General features: G+C 40.9%; 1 protein-coding gene across 1 annotated transcript; it reads left to right on the top strand.

Annotated features, from left to right (window-relative positions):
* Positions 1-20: 20 nt before the first annotated feature.
* On the top strand, positions 21-8431 carry PEX13 (peroxisomal biogenesis factor 13). Its single transcript, XM_065401146.1, has 4 exons — positions 21-123; positions 924-1621; positions 2326-2451; positions 6593-8431. Exons 1-4 carry the CDS (start codon positions 50-52, stop codon positions 6889-6891), a joined length of 1197 nt encoding a protein of 398 aa, XP_065257218.1. The 5' UTR covers positions 21-49; the 3' UTR covers positions 6892-8431.
* Positions 8432-15559: the final 7128 nt, after the last annotated feature.

Genomic DNA, 15559 nt, shown 5'->3' on the forward strand with positions numbered 1-15559 from the left:
GGCTGGGGCGGCTCGGCCGGGCGGGCGCAGCGGAGCCGGAACGGAGGAAATGGCGTCTCAGCCGCCGCCTCCCAAGCCCTGGGAGAACCGGCGCCTTGCGGGAACCGCGGCCCCGGCCTTCCAGTGAGTGCACCGGCCCCTTTCCCGGGATACAGCCTCAGAGCCTCCCCCCCACGGACCCTGCCCTGCCCCGCCCCCTATGCAGGGGGAGAGAGGCTCCCTCCCAGGGACCCTGCCCCGTCCCTCCTTCCACGGGGGGGGGGGGGGGGAGACAGACCTCCCCACCCCAGGGACCCTGCCCCGCCCCTCCTTCCACGGGTGGGAGCAGGGCCGGCTCTAGGATTTTTGCCGCCCAAGGCAAAAATAATTTTGGCCGCCCCCCCCCCCGTTTTTTAATTACCCCCACCCCCGGCCCCGCCTCAACTCCGCCCCTTCCCCAAATCCCCAGCCCTGCCAGCGGCACGCGAAACAACTGTTTCCCGCGCCCCCGGCCGCTCGGGATCTCCCCCTCCCTCCCAGGTTTGAGAGCCTGGGAGGGAGGGCGAGTAGCAGCGCGTGAGCGGCAGCAGCAGCGGAGGTGAGCTAGGGCGGCCAGGGCACATTTTTAGGGGCGGCATTCTGGCGCCGGCCATGCACCAGCTAAAATGTGCTGCCCCAAAATGTGCCGCCCCAAGCACCAGCTTGTTTAGCTGGTGCCTAGAGCCAGCCCTGGGTGGGAGAGACTCCCTCCCAGGGACCCTGCCCCGTCACTTCTTCCACGGGGGGTTATGAGACTTCCTGCCACAGGCCCCTCCCCCGTGGGAAGAGAGAGACATGGACTTTGCTTCCCTGCCTTCCCCCCCTCCCCAGTTTGTGAAGATTTTGGGATAATGTTAATATAAAATGATTATGGGTACTGATCTTGAACCTCTGAATTTGTTTAGGTCTGCTGATTTGGGTGCCAGCCTGCTGACCAGGCCTGGACAACCCACACTCACACGAGTACCTCCGCCTATTTTGCCACGACCATCTCAGCAGGCAGGGAACAATAGCCTGAGCAATTTCAGACCTGCATACAGCAGTTCCTTTTCTCCAGGCTATGGCACATATGGAAACTCCTTTTATGGAAACTACAGCCCTTACAGTTATGGATATGGTGGTGTGGGCTATAACCGGTTTCGTACAGACGATCTACCTCCCAGCAGATTTGTTCAGCAGGCTGAAGAGAGCAGCAGAGGTGCATTTCAGTCCATTGAAAGTATTGTGCATGCATTTGCCTCAGTCAGTATGATGATGGATGCTACCTTTTCAGCTGTTTATAACAGTTTCAGGGCTGTATTGGATGTAGCCAATCACTTCTCCCGACTCAAAATACACTTCACAAAGGTGTTTTCAGCTTTTGCATTAGTCAGAACTATAAGATACTTCTACAAACGGATGCAGCGACTGCTGGGTCTGCGGAAGAGCTCTGAGAATGAGGATTTGTGGGCTGAAAGTGAAGGAACTGTGGCTCGCATTGGCCCAGAGGACCGGGCAGCTAACTCAGCAAAATCCTGGCCGATTTTCTTGTTCTTTGCTGTTATTCTTGGGGGTCCCTACCTCATCTGGAAGCTGCTCTCCACGTACAGTGATGAAGAAACAGGTAAAGGAAATCAGCAAATGGAGGAGATTGTAGGTTAAAAAATAAACTATTCATGTTCTTGCCACAAAGAAATTAGTAAATCATACCCTAAAAATGCTGAATTCAACAGGGAGTTGGAGATTAAGGTATTAGAATAGCCTATTCTTTGATGCCATGTTAATTGATCCATTCAGTTCACTATCAAAGAGGTTCTACTTCTAGGGAAGGTAAGACTTTAGGGCTGAGTTCTGCAGCTGCTTCATATGTATACAACTGCAGAATCAGATTTCTTATGTGAAAGAAACTCTTCTTTGGCAGCAAGATTCAACTAGGTATTACAATATAGCACTTTACTAATAACATGTTCTTTAGTGAACTTGGGGGAAAAACTTGGGCACTTGCTTGCTTTATTCAGTCAATCCATCAATCTGGTGACTTGGAATAGAAAATTCTGCAAACCAGGACACTTATATGCAGAGGCCTAAATGTGGATTCAGAAGCCTAACTTGAAGCACCTGAAAATGTTGGTAATTGTATAGTGCCATATGTGTATGGCCCTGTAATAAATGTTTGTATAATGCTTTTAAGATTTAAAGTGTTACATAAATGTTCCTGTGACCCATTATATTTAGTATATGCATACTTGTGGAAAAATTCAGTTTCTGTTATAAAGTACTTTAAAGATCCAGATGATTATGCTGCTTTTTAACTCTTCTGTGAAATAGTGTCTAGTAACTGGGCAAATGGAGATGATGATCATGTAATTGGAAGAGCAGAATATGACTTCACTGCTGTTTCAGAAGAAGAAATTTCTTTTCGTGCTGGTGACATGCTAAAATTAGCACCCAAAGGTAAGATTATGATTTATTGTGGATTTATTTTCTAATTTCCAATCACTTTTTAATGCTTGTGCACGGAGTCATATTGACAGCCCTTTGAGATCAAAAGAGATGTATTTTAGTTGGCCCAACTCAACAGGCCAGTGATTGTATGGACGCTCCAGAGAAGCAACATGCCAAATTTTTTTGAGTGGGTTTTGCTTAATTTCCCTAAAATGTTGGCCAGTACAGTAACTCATTTTGAGACATGCCCAAAGATCACTTACACAGTACATCTTCACCAACCACTGTACTCCTCATATTTCCTTATGGGCCATGCAACAGTGCTGTGACAAAAGTTAGATCTGTGCAGCGCTTTCATTTTCAGACCACTTCAAACATTAATCCTCATGGCATCCTTTGGAGACAGGTAAATTGTTTGCATTTCTGTCTTATTACAAAGTCAGTTTCTCTGAGCTGGTATGCATTCTACCTGACTCCCACCAGACTTCAGTGAAATCTACACACGTGCATCTGAGGGCAGAATGTGGCCATTGTAATAATCACTGAGGAAACTGTGCTATTCAGAAGAGGATAGTTGTCACATACACACAGCACACTGAATCCTGTAGATAAATGCAAATATTCCAATCTTTTGAGTATGTGTAGGCCAAAAAAAGATATACCTGGAAATATACTAACAGTAATTTCTTAGAACATTTTGTATTTATACTTTGTGTAATCAATTGCATGTAGTTAACTACAGTGAAGGGTCTGATCTTCAAAAAGACTTTCAAAGTCCTTTTTCCTCTGCAGAAAATATCTTGTATCCTTTGGAAAAGGGGTGTACCTTTTTTAGCCTCTAACTGGACTGCTATAACAGGAATTGACAAATCCTGTTGTATCTTTTTTTTTTTTTTATGGCTGTCAAATGATTTTTAAAAATTGTGATTAATCGCGAGATTTTTTTTAATTGCAATTAATCATGCTATTTTAAAAAATAATCATGATTAATCACAAGATTTAATTGCACTGTTAATAATAGAATACCATTTATTAAAATATTTTTGAATGTTTTCTACATTTTCAAATATATTGATTTAAGTTACAGCAGAATCCAAATGAACAGTGCTCACTTTATATTACCGTATATACTCATTCATAAGCCGCATTTTTTTTTTTTTTAGTAAAAAAGGGAAGAACCAGAGAAGGGGGTCGGCTTATGAACGGGTATAGAGAGGGAGAGGTAGGACACAGCCCCTCCCCCCCCCCCAACAAAGGGGGCAAGGAGAGGCAGCACAGCCAGAAGGGAAGAGGCGGGGCCAGAGTCTCTTTGCTTCTGGCCTTACTGCTCTCTCCCCAGCCTCCGAAGCAGCTGCAGCTCCAGGGCTGGCAGGCTGCGGCCGCGCAGCCCAACCTGCCAAAGCAGCTCCTGCCAGGCCAGAGACATCCTCACCTGGCCCACCCCAGCTAAGGTGGGAAGCGATGGGATGGGAAGAGTGTGGGGCTCCAGGCTGGGGTGGGGTCATGTGGGGGGTGGTCACAGGCGTTACTCCCCTGAACCCCAGCTTCTCCCCCTCCTCCCCCAAAAAGTTGCTGTCCCGGCCCATCAGGGTAAGCCGCTGGTGGACTAGGACACTTTGTTTACTTAGGTTTATCTCCGTGCCTGCAGACTCTCGAGGTAAACAAACCATCTTGGCCCACCAGCGGCTTATCCTGATGGCCCGGGAGCCAAATTTTGCCGACCCCTGAATTATAGGGTCAGCTTATGAATGGGTCATAAAAAATTTCCATTTTTACTTATCCATCTGGGGGGGGGGGCGGGCGGCTTATAAACAAACCAGCTTATGATCGACTATATACAGTATTTTTTATCATAAATATTTGCACTGTAAAAAAGATAAATATAAGAAATAGTATTTTTCAGGTCACCTCATATAAGAACTGTAATGCAATCTCTTCATTGTGAAAGTGCAACTTACAAATGTACAATTTTTTTACATAACTGCACTCAAAAATAAAACAATATAAAACTTTAGCGCCTACAAGTCCACTCAGTCCTACTTATACAGCCAGTCACTAAGACAAACAAATTTATTTACATTTACAGGAGATAATGCTGCCGGCTTCTTATTTACAGCGTCACCTGAAAGTGGGAACAGGCGTTTGCGTGGCAGTATTAGTAGCCAGCGTTGCAAGGTATTTACGTGCCAGATAAGCTAAACATTTGTATGCGCCTTCATGCTTCGACCACCATTCCAGAGGACATGCTTCCATGCTGATGACTGGTTTTGCTCGATAATGATCCAAAGCAGTGCGGACTGACACACATTCATTTTCATCATCTGAGTCAGATGCCACCAACAGAAGGTTCATTTTCTTTTTTGGTGGTTCAGGTTCTGTAGAGTCTGCATTGGAGTTTTGCTCATTTAAGACTTTTGACAGCATGTTACACACCTCCTCCCTCTCAGATTTTGGAAGGCACTTCAGGTTCTTAAATCTTGGTTCGTGTGCTGTAGCTACCTTTAGAAATCTCACATTGGTATCTTCTTTGCGTTTTGTGAAACCTGCAATGAAAGTGTTCTTAAATCGAACAAAATGTGCTGGGTCATCATCCAAGACTGCTATCGCATTAAATATATGGCATCATGCAGATAAAACCACAGAGCAGGAGACATACAATTCTCCCCCAAGGAGTTCAGTCATAACTTTAATTAACGCATTATTATTTTAACGAGCATTGTCAGCATGGAAGCATGTCCTCTGGAATGGTGGCCGAAGTACGAAGGGGCATATGAATGTTTAGTATATCTGGCACATAAATATCTTGCAATGCCAGCTACTATAGTGCCATGCGAATGCCTGTTCTCATTTTAAGGTGACATTGTAAATAAGCAGGCAACATTATCTCCCATAAATGTAAACAATCTTGTTTGTCTTAGCAATTGACAAAACAAGAAGTAGGACTGAGTGAACTTGTAGGCTCTAAAGTTTTACATTGTTTTGTTTTTGAGTGCAGTTATGTAACAACAACAAAAAACTACATTTGTAAATTGCACTTTCATAATAAAGAGAGTGCACTACAGTACTTGTATGAGGTGAATTGAAAAGTACTATTTTTTTTCTTTTTTACAGTGCAAATATTTGTAATAAAAAATAATAATATAAAGTGAGCACTAACTAATGCAATTTGTATTCTGTTGTAATTGAAATCAATATATTTGAAAATGTAGAAAAATATCCAAAATATTTATAATAAATTTTCAATTGGCATTCTATTATTGTTTAACAGTGCAATTAAAACTGCAATTAATCATGATTTTTTTTTAATCAAGTTAATTTGTTTTTAGTTAATCGCTTGAGTTATCTGCGATTGACAGCCCTACTTTTTTTTAATATATTTTAATTAGGGCCCTACCAAATTCACGGCCATGAAAAATGCATCATGGACCGTGAAATCAGGTCTTGTGTGTACTTTTACCCTATACTATACAGATTTCATGGGGGAGATCAGTGTTTGTCAAATTGAGGGTCCTGATCCAAAAGGGAGTTGCAGGGTGTTGATGCAAGGTTATTTTAGGGGCGGTTGCAGTATTGCCACCCTTACTTCCATGCTGCCTTCAGAGCTGCGCAGCCAGAGAGAAGTGGCTGTTGGCTGAACGCCCAGTTCTGAAGGCAGCACCCCTCCAGCAGCATTGCAGAAGTAAGGGTAGCAGAATCGCAACCCCCGCCTCCAATAACCTTGCGACCCCCCCCCCCCCCCCACACACACACACAACTTCTTTTTGGGTCAGGACCCCTACAATTATAACACTAGATTTTCAGATTCAAATAGCTGAAATCATGAAATTTACAATTTTTAAAATCATATGACTGTGAAATTGACCAAAATGGACTGTGAATTTGGTAGGGCCCTAATTTTAATATATAAACTTCTATATTTGATTTTCTATAAATATTAGCACTATAAACACCACATGAACAGTTATCTGGCTTGTCATGTGACTGACTAGTTGTTGACTTAATAGCAAGTATTCTCCCATGTTTCTGCTGAGCTTTGAATTAGATGGCTGTATAATGTCTGATGTCTGGTGAGATCACAAACTCTATGAAAATGTTTTAACTGTTATGCATTTTGAATTGCTTTGTAACTATAGCTTAGTTTTCTTATCAGAACAACAACCCAAAGTACGTGGCTGGCTTTTGGCTAGTCGTGATGGTCAAACAACAGGACTTGTGCCAGCTAATTACATCAAAATATTGGGTAAAAGAAGAGGTCGGAAAACAGTGGAGCTGGAAATTATTACAGAGCAGCAGCCGGCTTTTACCAACACAACACCTGTTAGAGGAGCCACTGATGCGGATACTTTAGAGGAGCAAGAAGATGGATTTGAGTCTGTTTTTGTTGAAATGAATAAGGTTCCCGTTACCTCTGACTCCACTGTGATAGGTGGAGATAAACAGGATCTCTGATGCACCTGGATAAAATTTAGTGACTGAACTATACTTATCAATAATCCTTTTGATATTCTTAAAATTGTAGAAGTACACTGTTAGGACTGTATCAGGTATCTCGCTGCTGGTGACGGGTGAACAGATAACGAAATAATTTACCCAAACTTTAATAGCATGCTTGGGTCACTTAAAGTTGTACATTTGTGGCCCTGCCCAGCAAACTATTGGCAATTGTGAGATCTCAGGCTGGGGGGAGTTCTGTAGAGGCAACTGGGTAAGCCAATGTGTTGCATCTCTAGCTGCACATTTTGGTCATTCGAAGGAATAGTGCTGATGAATTCTAGAGGTAGCAGTGACCAGTCCTCCTTATTGGAGAAATAATTGGCTTGATATGAGGCCTTTGACACAGGGTGTTGAGAAGGAAAACAACCATTTCTAGCAGAGGCCTCCAAAAATTGTATATTGAAGAGCCCTTAAAATACTTTCTTTTTTTGGCTGCTTTTTGGTAAAATTAGTGCTTCCACTACCACAAAGAAAAATTAAAGACTTCAGTCCTTTGTTATAAAAAGGTGATTATCTTAAGAAACAGGATTAGCACTGTGAAGGAAGGTATATTCAACTGGAATTGTAAGCAGATAAATGCTATTACCGGTGTTTTATTTGTCTTTTATTCTAATGTTGTTTTCAAGAAAGTATAAGCGCGGTTTTTCCCCCCCCACCATTTTGGGAGCTTTTCCTCATCAGAGTCCTGAGGACCACATGTTTTGTTCTGGTTTATTATGTACATGCTTTAGGCCCTACGTATCTTCCAGCCAAGCAATGTTAAGGATGCTCATTTTTATCAACATCTCTCGAGGGCCTAGTGAGCTAAGTTAGCACAGCCACACTTCCAGCCAGGTATATAATAGCTTATCAATTTCTAGTAATTATGTATTTTAACAGCTACATCCAAACTTCCCGTGTTTCAGTGCAATTTCTTTTTGAACTTTTGTGAGAAAATTCAGCCTGATTTTAACACAGCAGGAATGCATCACAGCGTGGATAGGAAACATCTGTGTTGCCATTAAATAGATGCGGTTTTCTATTGATAATCCCACAAAATAGGAAACAAGAAAAAAAGCTGCCCATTTCATTGTCTCATCATGGAGTTGGATGAGTTAACTGCTAACTTTATTATTCCTAATGCACTTCACGTGTTAAATCTGGTATTTCCCCATAAAATCTGAGGTACATTGAGAACCATGATTGCATAAAGACTATATTATATATTATAAATGTATATTAACAATATACATTGCCTTCAAATCTATTTATTTACTTTTGTGAGCTCTGTACTGAAGTCATACTTCTCTGGGAAGCAAAGTTAAGTAAAGATTCCTCTATCGAGACTCACTCACATTAATATTAGATTTGATTAACACAGAATCATTTTCAGTTCAGGCTGTAGTTCTTATGTAGTTCTTATATACTGTGTTGAACCCTTCAATGTTAGAACAGATCATACAGTTCTAATGTACTACAGCAAAGGAAAAATACTGATGGCTGTGTATTAATAAATCATTTCAATTAAGTAGCCTGTTTCTTAAAAACAAAAACCCACAGCAGCACCTAAGCTAGTTAAACTCGCATACTTATACTAGCTGTTCCTGGGGGAATTCTGTGCCAAAAAATTAAAAATTCTGTGCACAATATTGTAATAGCCCAATATAATCATGCCGGTTTCAATTATTTTGGTAATTTATTTCAAAAGACCTCTCAGCAAGTATGTTTGTAACAATACAGACAACAGAAAAGATTCAGGAAATATTTTTTTGACAAATAGATTCCTTACTAGGCATATTAATACATAACTTTCAGTAATCATTTAACCTAGAGAAATGTATTTCTCACACACACCCCTCAGAAGCAGTGCAAAGGTTTGGGAGGAGTCAGGGGTAATGGAGGAGCTGAGGGAGGGAAAAGTAACTGCTGGGAAGGAGCCTGGATGTGAACTTGGAGGGTTGTTGGGTGTGGGTGGGAAAAGTATGGAATGGGGGTTTTCTGGTCAGGGAGGGATTGTTAGGGAGCCTCCCCCATGCAGATGCTGGCTAACCCCTAGCTTCACTCATTCAGTCATGCCCATCTGCCCCAGGCCCCATGTGTCCCTGCACCCCCACTCCCATTCAGTCCCTGCCCCAGTCTGTGACTCCCACAACAGCCCCATATACCCCACGCTGTCTGGCTCTCATATCCTGTGCCTCCTGAGCTGGTCCCACAGAGAGGGCACTGTGAGGAATGCAGCTTCTTCTCTTCCCTATCTGCAGCTGGGGCTGCTCGCTCCAGGAGCAGATGCTCTCTGTCCTAGCGCACAGTGACTCCAAGTAGGCGAAAGGTGTAACTGCAGGACTTTTCAGCAGAATGTATTTTCAGCTGAGGAAAAAAAAAAAAATCTGCATGGCACATGAATTCTCTGTGTGTAGGAATAAGTAGCATAATGGATTTGGTAGTTTTAATTCACATTTCTATAGATACCTTCAACATCAATTTCCATTGCAAGCTTCATTAATATGTTTACATTTTAAGTGCACTTGCTAGCTGTTAGTACTTAGGCAACTTGTGGTGAACAGAATTGCTAAGATCTAGACAAAACAGTTACAACAAGCTATTGCTAACCTCAGGTTGGGTAGTAGTCTAAGGGTATGTCTTCACTACTGGCTGGATCGGCGGGCAGCGATCGATCCTGCGGGGATCGATTTATTGCGTCTAGTCTAGATATGATAAATCGATCCCCAAGCTCTCTCCCGTCGACTCCTGTACTCCAGCTCGGCGAGAGGCGCAGGCAGAGTCGACGGGGGAGCGGCAGCAATCGACTCACCATAGTGAAGACACCCCGGTAAGTAGATCTAAGTACATCGACTTCAGCTACGTTATTCACGTAGCTGAAGTTGTGTAACTTAGATCGATTCCACACACACGCACACACCCCAGTGTAGACCAGGTCTAAGTGGCTGGTATGCTGGAGCCCTGGATTTTAGAATAACCTCTGGACTCTTGCTGTGTACAATGGTTAGGAGCATAAGAGATAGGGCCCTGGCTCCTGGGGGACAGTGTAGTGAAGCATTTTTGCTACTGCTTGCTCAGTAAGATTATATGTAGCTGCTATGGGAGAGGGAAAGGAAAAAACAGCCCACATTGAAGGGGTGAATGAAAAACTCTGAGCCAGTACACATTTCTGAGAAACCTTTCTCAACATGCCAATGCACCAGATGAGGGATTAACTAAAATTTGGATGGGACTCTCTCTGCTGCAGAAACAGAATGAAAACTGAGGACTAGAATGTGCATTAAGATTGTTAGAAAAGTACATCAGATGTTCAGTTTCTGCCCACATTCTTTGTTCCTGATGGATTTAATTATTTTACTATTGGAGCATCAATTTTTCTTGTATCAATAAAGAATTTTAACTGGAGCAGTAGTCTCTTAAAAGAATAAAGCTTTTTTTAAAAATGCCCGTTAAATCAGGCTTCTACTTTCCTAATCAAGACTAGATTGGAAAACACTTTCAACTGAATGTTAATTAGAATCTTTAAATCTCATTAATTCTTAATAAAGACGTAGTTAAATTTCACATCTGAGTTTTTCTGATCATGTTCTTTAAAAGTATTCTCTTGGTAGAAAAGGGGTAGCTTATAAATAATTGGACATTGACTAACCTGTCTTACTGTGTAGTAGCTTGACTTAGTCTATCAAATCACTGTAAATGTTATAACTATGCATAGAATTCTGACCCTTTCAATCCTGTTTACTCACTTTAATGGAAAAAGGGCTGAGAAAATGGTGTAGTAAGTTGTATTTTATTTTAAAAATTCTGAAATTGTATTGACTATATAAATGTATTAAAATTGAGATTTTGGCTTTGTTGGATATAAATTAACATCAGAACAAGAATGAGTTTAAAATGGAATCCTGTGAGCTAATTATTTCCCATACCTCTGTGCATATGTCAGGTTCTTGCAAAAACAGTTTGTATGCTTTAGTTCTGAATGAAAACAATTTAATTGTTAACTAATTGTGCAAATTACGTAAGAACAGAAAATGTTAAATATATTTTTTAAAACTGCATTAGAGATTTGAGGTTTCCTTGGGAAAAAATATTAATATTTTAGTCTTTAATAAGAGCCAGGGTAAAATTCTCAACAGTGCCTAAGTCCCATTTTCAAAAGTGACACAGACACAAAGGAGCCTAAGTCTTACTGACTTTCAGTGTTGTGAAAGTGTAGGGGAAAACAGTTAAAATTACTCTCAAACAACGAGCAATTAGTTAAAACTGTAAAAGTGACGTAAAAATTCACCTTCCACATTTTACAAACATCTTTGACTCTGATATACAAAATTGCTTAGGATCTTTCAGCATATCCATTAGCAATATGTATATAATTTTACTACATGAATAGTGATGGATATGCTGAATTTGTACCTACTGTTTGTCAGACAAAGTGGCTTGTGAAATGCATACAGTACATTTTTAAATGACAATAGTGTCATTAACTGCATGTACAAACTGTCAGGGTACTGGAATACTTAAATTACTTTAACTGATCCTTTCCATAACTCTGTGATTATGGTTTTATGAAGTTTGCATAAGGATTAAATATTTTGTCAGGGGACTGATAAGTACAGATGTATTTAGAACTGTACAGTGGCTAAAGTGTCCTGAGACTTTTAACATAGAAGTCAGTGTAATAAAAAGGTGGGATGTGGTCTCAATGACTAGAAAGCTTCACAAATATTGTGTGTGTGGATTTTTAGGTTTTTGAAGGAAGAGTGCTTTGCCAGCGTTGACTAGGAGGCTGTTCAAGGCTTAAATGGTAGTAGAAAGAAGTAATGATTTAAGGGAGTAGTCATGGATTCAGTGTATGGAAGAAGGTGTAGGAGATGAGAAAAAAGATATAGGTGAGGACTGCTTGATTTATGCAGTACACCTAAGCAACAGAACTTGAAATCCCTCTTAGGACATTTAGTTGTATGTACTTGGATTACCTCTGAATTTTAATCTTAAAATAATAGTCTCTTTGGTACATGAACTGTATCTTCATATATATATTTGTACAGTACCTAGCACAATGAGATCCCAGTCTTGATGGGGGCTTCAAGGTGCTACTAGAATACTAAATAGTACATACAAATTCAGAAGACTTGTTCGAGTTTTTGAATGGTATTGCAAACTGAAAGACATTACTTTTTGTCTAGCAGAATAAAGAATAAAATAAAAAATTGAAAAATATTAGTCTATTTTCCTTGCATAGGCTCAAAAGATTACTCTTCTTATGGAACTAAAAAGCCTCTGAGCCAGCCAGATTATTTTAATATGTTTGGCCTCACTAGAAGCACTTTACCGGTATGGGAATACTAGTTACTATATCAGTGAAGTGTTCCTCGTGTGGACACAGCTACACTATCAAAGCTGTCCTTTGTACCAGTATCGCAAAACCACCCCCCATGCATGAAACAAGCTCTATTGGTTTAGCAGACCCATTCAGCCACAGTCTTCCTGACTTAACTATCAACTTTTCCTCGTTTTGCTGTACAAAGTCAGCATTAATTGAATCTGGGAATTGCTGTCAGGAAAATGGGGAATTATGCTATTTATCTCATTATGTATTTGATTCTATGTCCGTAGAAATCAAAGGGAGTTTTGTCACTGTCTTCAAAGGATGCAAGATCAGGCCCTTAATATGCTGATTCCGTTTTTGTGTGTGCTTGTGTACACTTTTCACAGCCTGTCTCCTAATATAGCACTCAGCTTTTCTTCAACGAAGTTGGTGACAATGATGATCACGGGAGTGAGAAAAGGACAGGAATGTAGTATAGTATATGGGTTTACAGCAGTAGGATGAAATTAAGAAAAGGAAAATAAGGTAAATGAAAAGAAAAATCCAGGCAGATTTTTAATAATGTAGGCTGGTCTCCCAAGTGAAGTGGTGGGATACCCTCATCTGGACATGCTAAAAGTTGATTGAAAAGAGAAATGCACCGCAGGGAACAAACCTGCAGTGACTAATAGAGTAGATGAATGAATAGATTTCCTATTTCTAGGAATCCATGCAGTGTCAGTGCTCTCACCTGTTTGGAAACCTTTTCTTTTTCTAATTTTATTTTAAGAATGCATGCCTTCTCTGACATTCACCTTAACTCATTTCTTAGTTCATCCACTTGCTGCTGATGTTCTCTGCAAGAAAGGAAAAAATAAAATAGTCAGCTACCCTTAGGGACAGATTGTAATTTCAAATGTGTGTTGTGCATCACTGCAGTTCTAAAACATTCATTACTCCATCTGCACCTTAAATATGTAGACTTCTCAATATGCTTGTGTGAAATTAGAATCTCTTACAGAAAATATTCAAAAAGTAACGTAAATACCTCCTTTGGGGTTTTTTTGGAAGCATTTTTCATAAAAAGGTGCATAGAGCATGAGAGAGGCATTTTTTAAAAGTATTTTATGTAAGGCTAAATAAATAAAATAAAGTTTGAAAAATTTTCTTACTCCTAAAGTCCTGCTTCAAAATTAACTACTGAACAGTTCCATAAGAATCCCTAGTAGTATTCTGGTAGCCTAAAGGTCCAAAACAGAATCAAGAGTCTTATGCTGAATGTTGTAAAAATATTGAATGAGATAGTCCCTCTTCCAAGAGCCTATAAAATGTAACCAATCTCTTTCCAAAGAAAAAGTGATGAACAGAACTAAAATACTCAAAAAATTCTACTCTAAAACGTGATTCTGTAAAAATGACAAAATACTTTGAGAGAAAAAAAAACTAATTTTTTTGGGAGGGGGGGGGGCAGAGAGGGGATTTGTGTACAGCTCAACCAGAATTTGCCTGTCAGTAATACAGGATCAAACGTACTCACGTTATAACTTAAAATGTGTTGTTGTTTTTTCCTAATTAACAGCTCAGCAAATTCAGCCTGGAATCTGTGTCATTTTTCCACACACATCAATAATAAATAAATATTTGTAAAAGTTCTGCAGGCTAAATTAGGTCTTCAATGTCAACTATGTAACCTTGATCAGTAAGTTTGCATGTGTATAACTGATTTGAGCTTAGTAAATAACATTGATGTTGCACATGCAGGGAAAGGATCCTTCCCATCCTCTAATAGTCTATGTGTCACTTCGTAATTGTTTTTTTCTAGTTCAGTGGATGTGCCATACTCAACAATTTGCACACACAAAAACACCTGGAATTTTCAGAGGAAAAATCTCAAGGGTGTAATGTTAACAAGTTGGGAATCATTTCAAAATTAATGATGAGGTTATGGAGTATTTAGGCAGGAAAAAATCCCATTTATTTAATCTCTCAAAGACTGCAAATCATTGGATCATATTCCTGCGGTGGGAGAAGGGACCCGGGAACATCATGAAATTCACCTCACAGAATTCCCCATTCATCTTAACCTTGAGAGGGAGGGATATATTGGTGCTCAGAGGAGGCAGATGGCATGTCTTCAAAACCATGGAATTTCTGGGGACATGCAAGGAAAAGAAGCTCCTGTTCCAACCACATTTCTCAAATCATAGAATATCAGGGTTGGAAGAGACCTCAGGAGGTCATCTAGTCCAATCCCCTGCTCAAAGCAGGACCAATCCCCAACTAAATCATCCCAGCCAGGGCTTTGTCAAGCCTGACCTTAAAAACCTCTAAGGAAGGAGATTCCACCACCTCCCTAGGTAACCCATTCCAGTGCTTCACCACCCTCCTAGTGAAAAAGTTTTTCCTAATATCCAACCTAAACCTCCCCCACTGCAACTTGAGACCATTACTCCTTGTTCTGTCATCTGGTACCACTGAGAACAGTCTAGATCCATCCTCTTTGGAACCCCCTTTCAGGTAGTTGAAAGCAGCTATCAAATCCCCCCTCTTTCTTCTCTTTTGCAGACTAAATAATCCCAGTTCCCTCAGCCTCTCCTCATAAGTCATGTGCTCCAGCCCCCTAATCATTTTAGTTGCCCTCTGCTGGACTCTTTCCAATTTTTCCACATCCTTCTTGTAGTGTGGGGCCGAAAACTGGACACAGTACTCCAGATGAGGCCTCACCAATGCCGAATAGAAGGGAATTCTCACGTCCCTTGATCTGCTGGCAATGCTCCTACTTATACAGCCCAAAATGCTGTTAGCCTTCTTGGCAACAAGGGCACACTGTTGACTCATATCCAGCTTCTTGTCCACTGTAACCCCTAGGTCCTTTTCTGCAGAACTGCTGCCTAGCCATTCAGTCCCCAGTCTGTAGCAGTGCATGGGATTCTTCCGTCTTAAGTGCAGGACTCTGTACTTGTCCTTGTTGAACCGCATCAGATTTATTTTAGCCCAATCCTCTAATTTGTCTAGGTCCCTCTGTATCCTATCTCTACCCTCCAGCGTATCTACCACTCCTCCCAGTTTAGTGTCATCTGCAAACTTGCTGAGGGTGCAATCCACGCCATCCTCCAGATCATTAATGAAGATATTGAACAAAACCGGCCCCAGGACTGACCCTTGGGGCACTCCGCTTGATACCAGCTGCCAACTAGACATGGAGCCATTGATCACTACCTGTTGAGCCCGACGATCTAGCCAGCTTTCTAAAACAACAAGGAGTCTGGTGGCACCTTAAAGACGAACAGATTTATTTGGACATAAGCTTTCGTGGGTAAAAACCTCATTTCTTCG

This window comes from Emys orbicularis, chromosome 3 (assembly GCF_028017835.1).
Source record: "Emys orbicularis isolate rEmyOrb1 chromosome 3, rEmyOrb1.hap1, whole genome shotgun sequence".
NCBI classification, from domain to species: Eukaryota; Metazoa; Chordata; order Testudines; family Emydidae; genus Emys; species Emys orbicularis.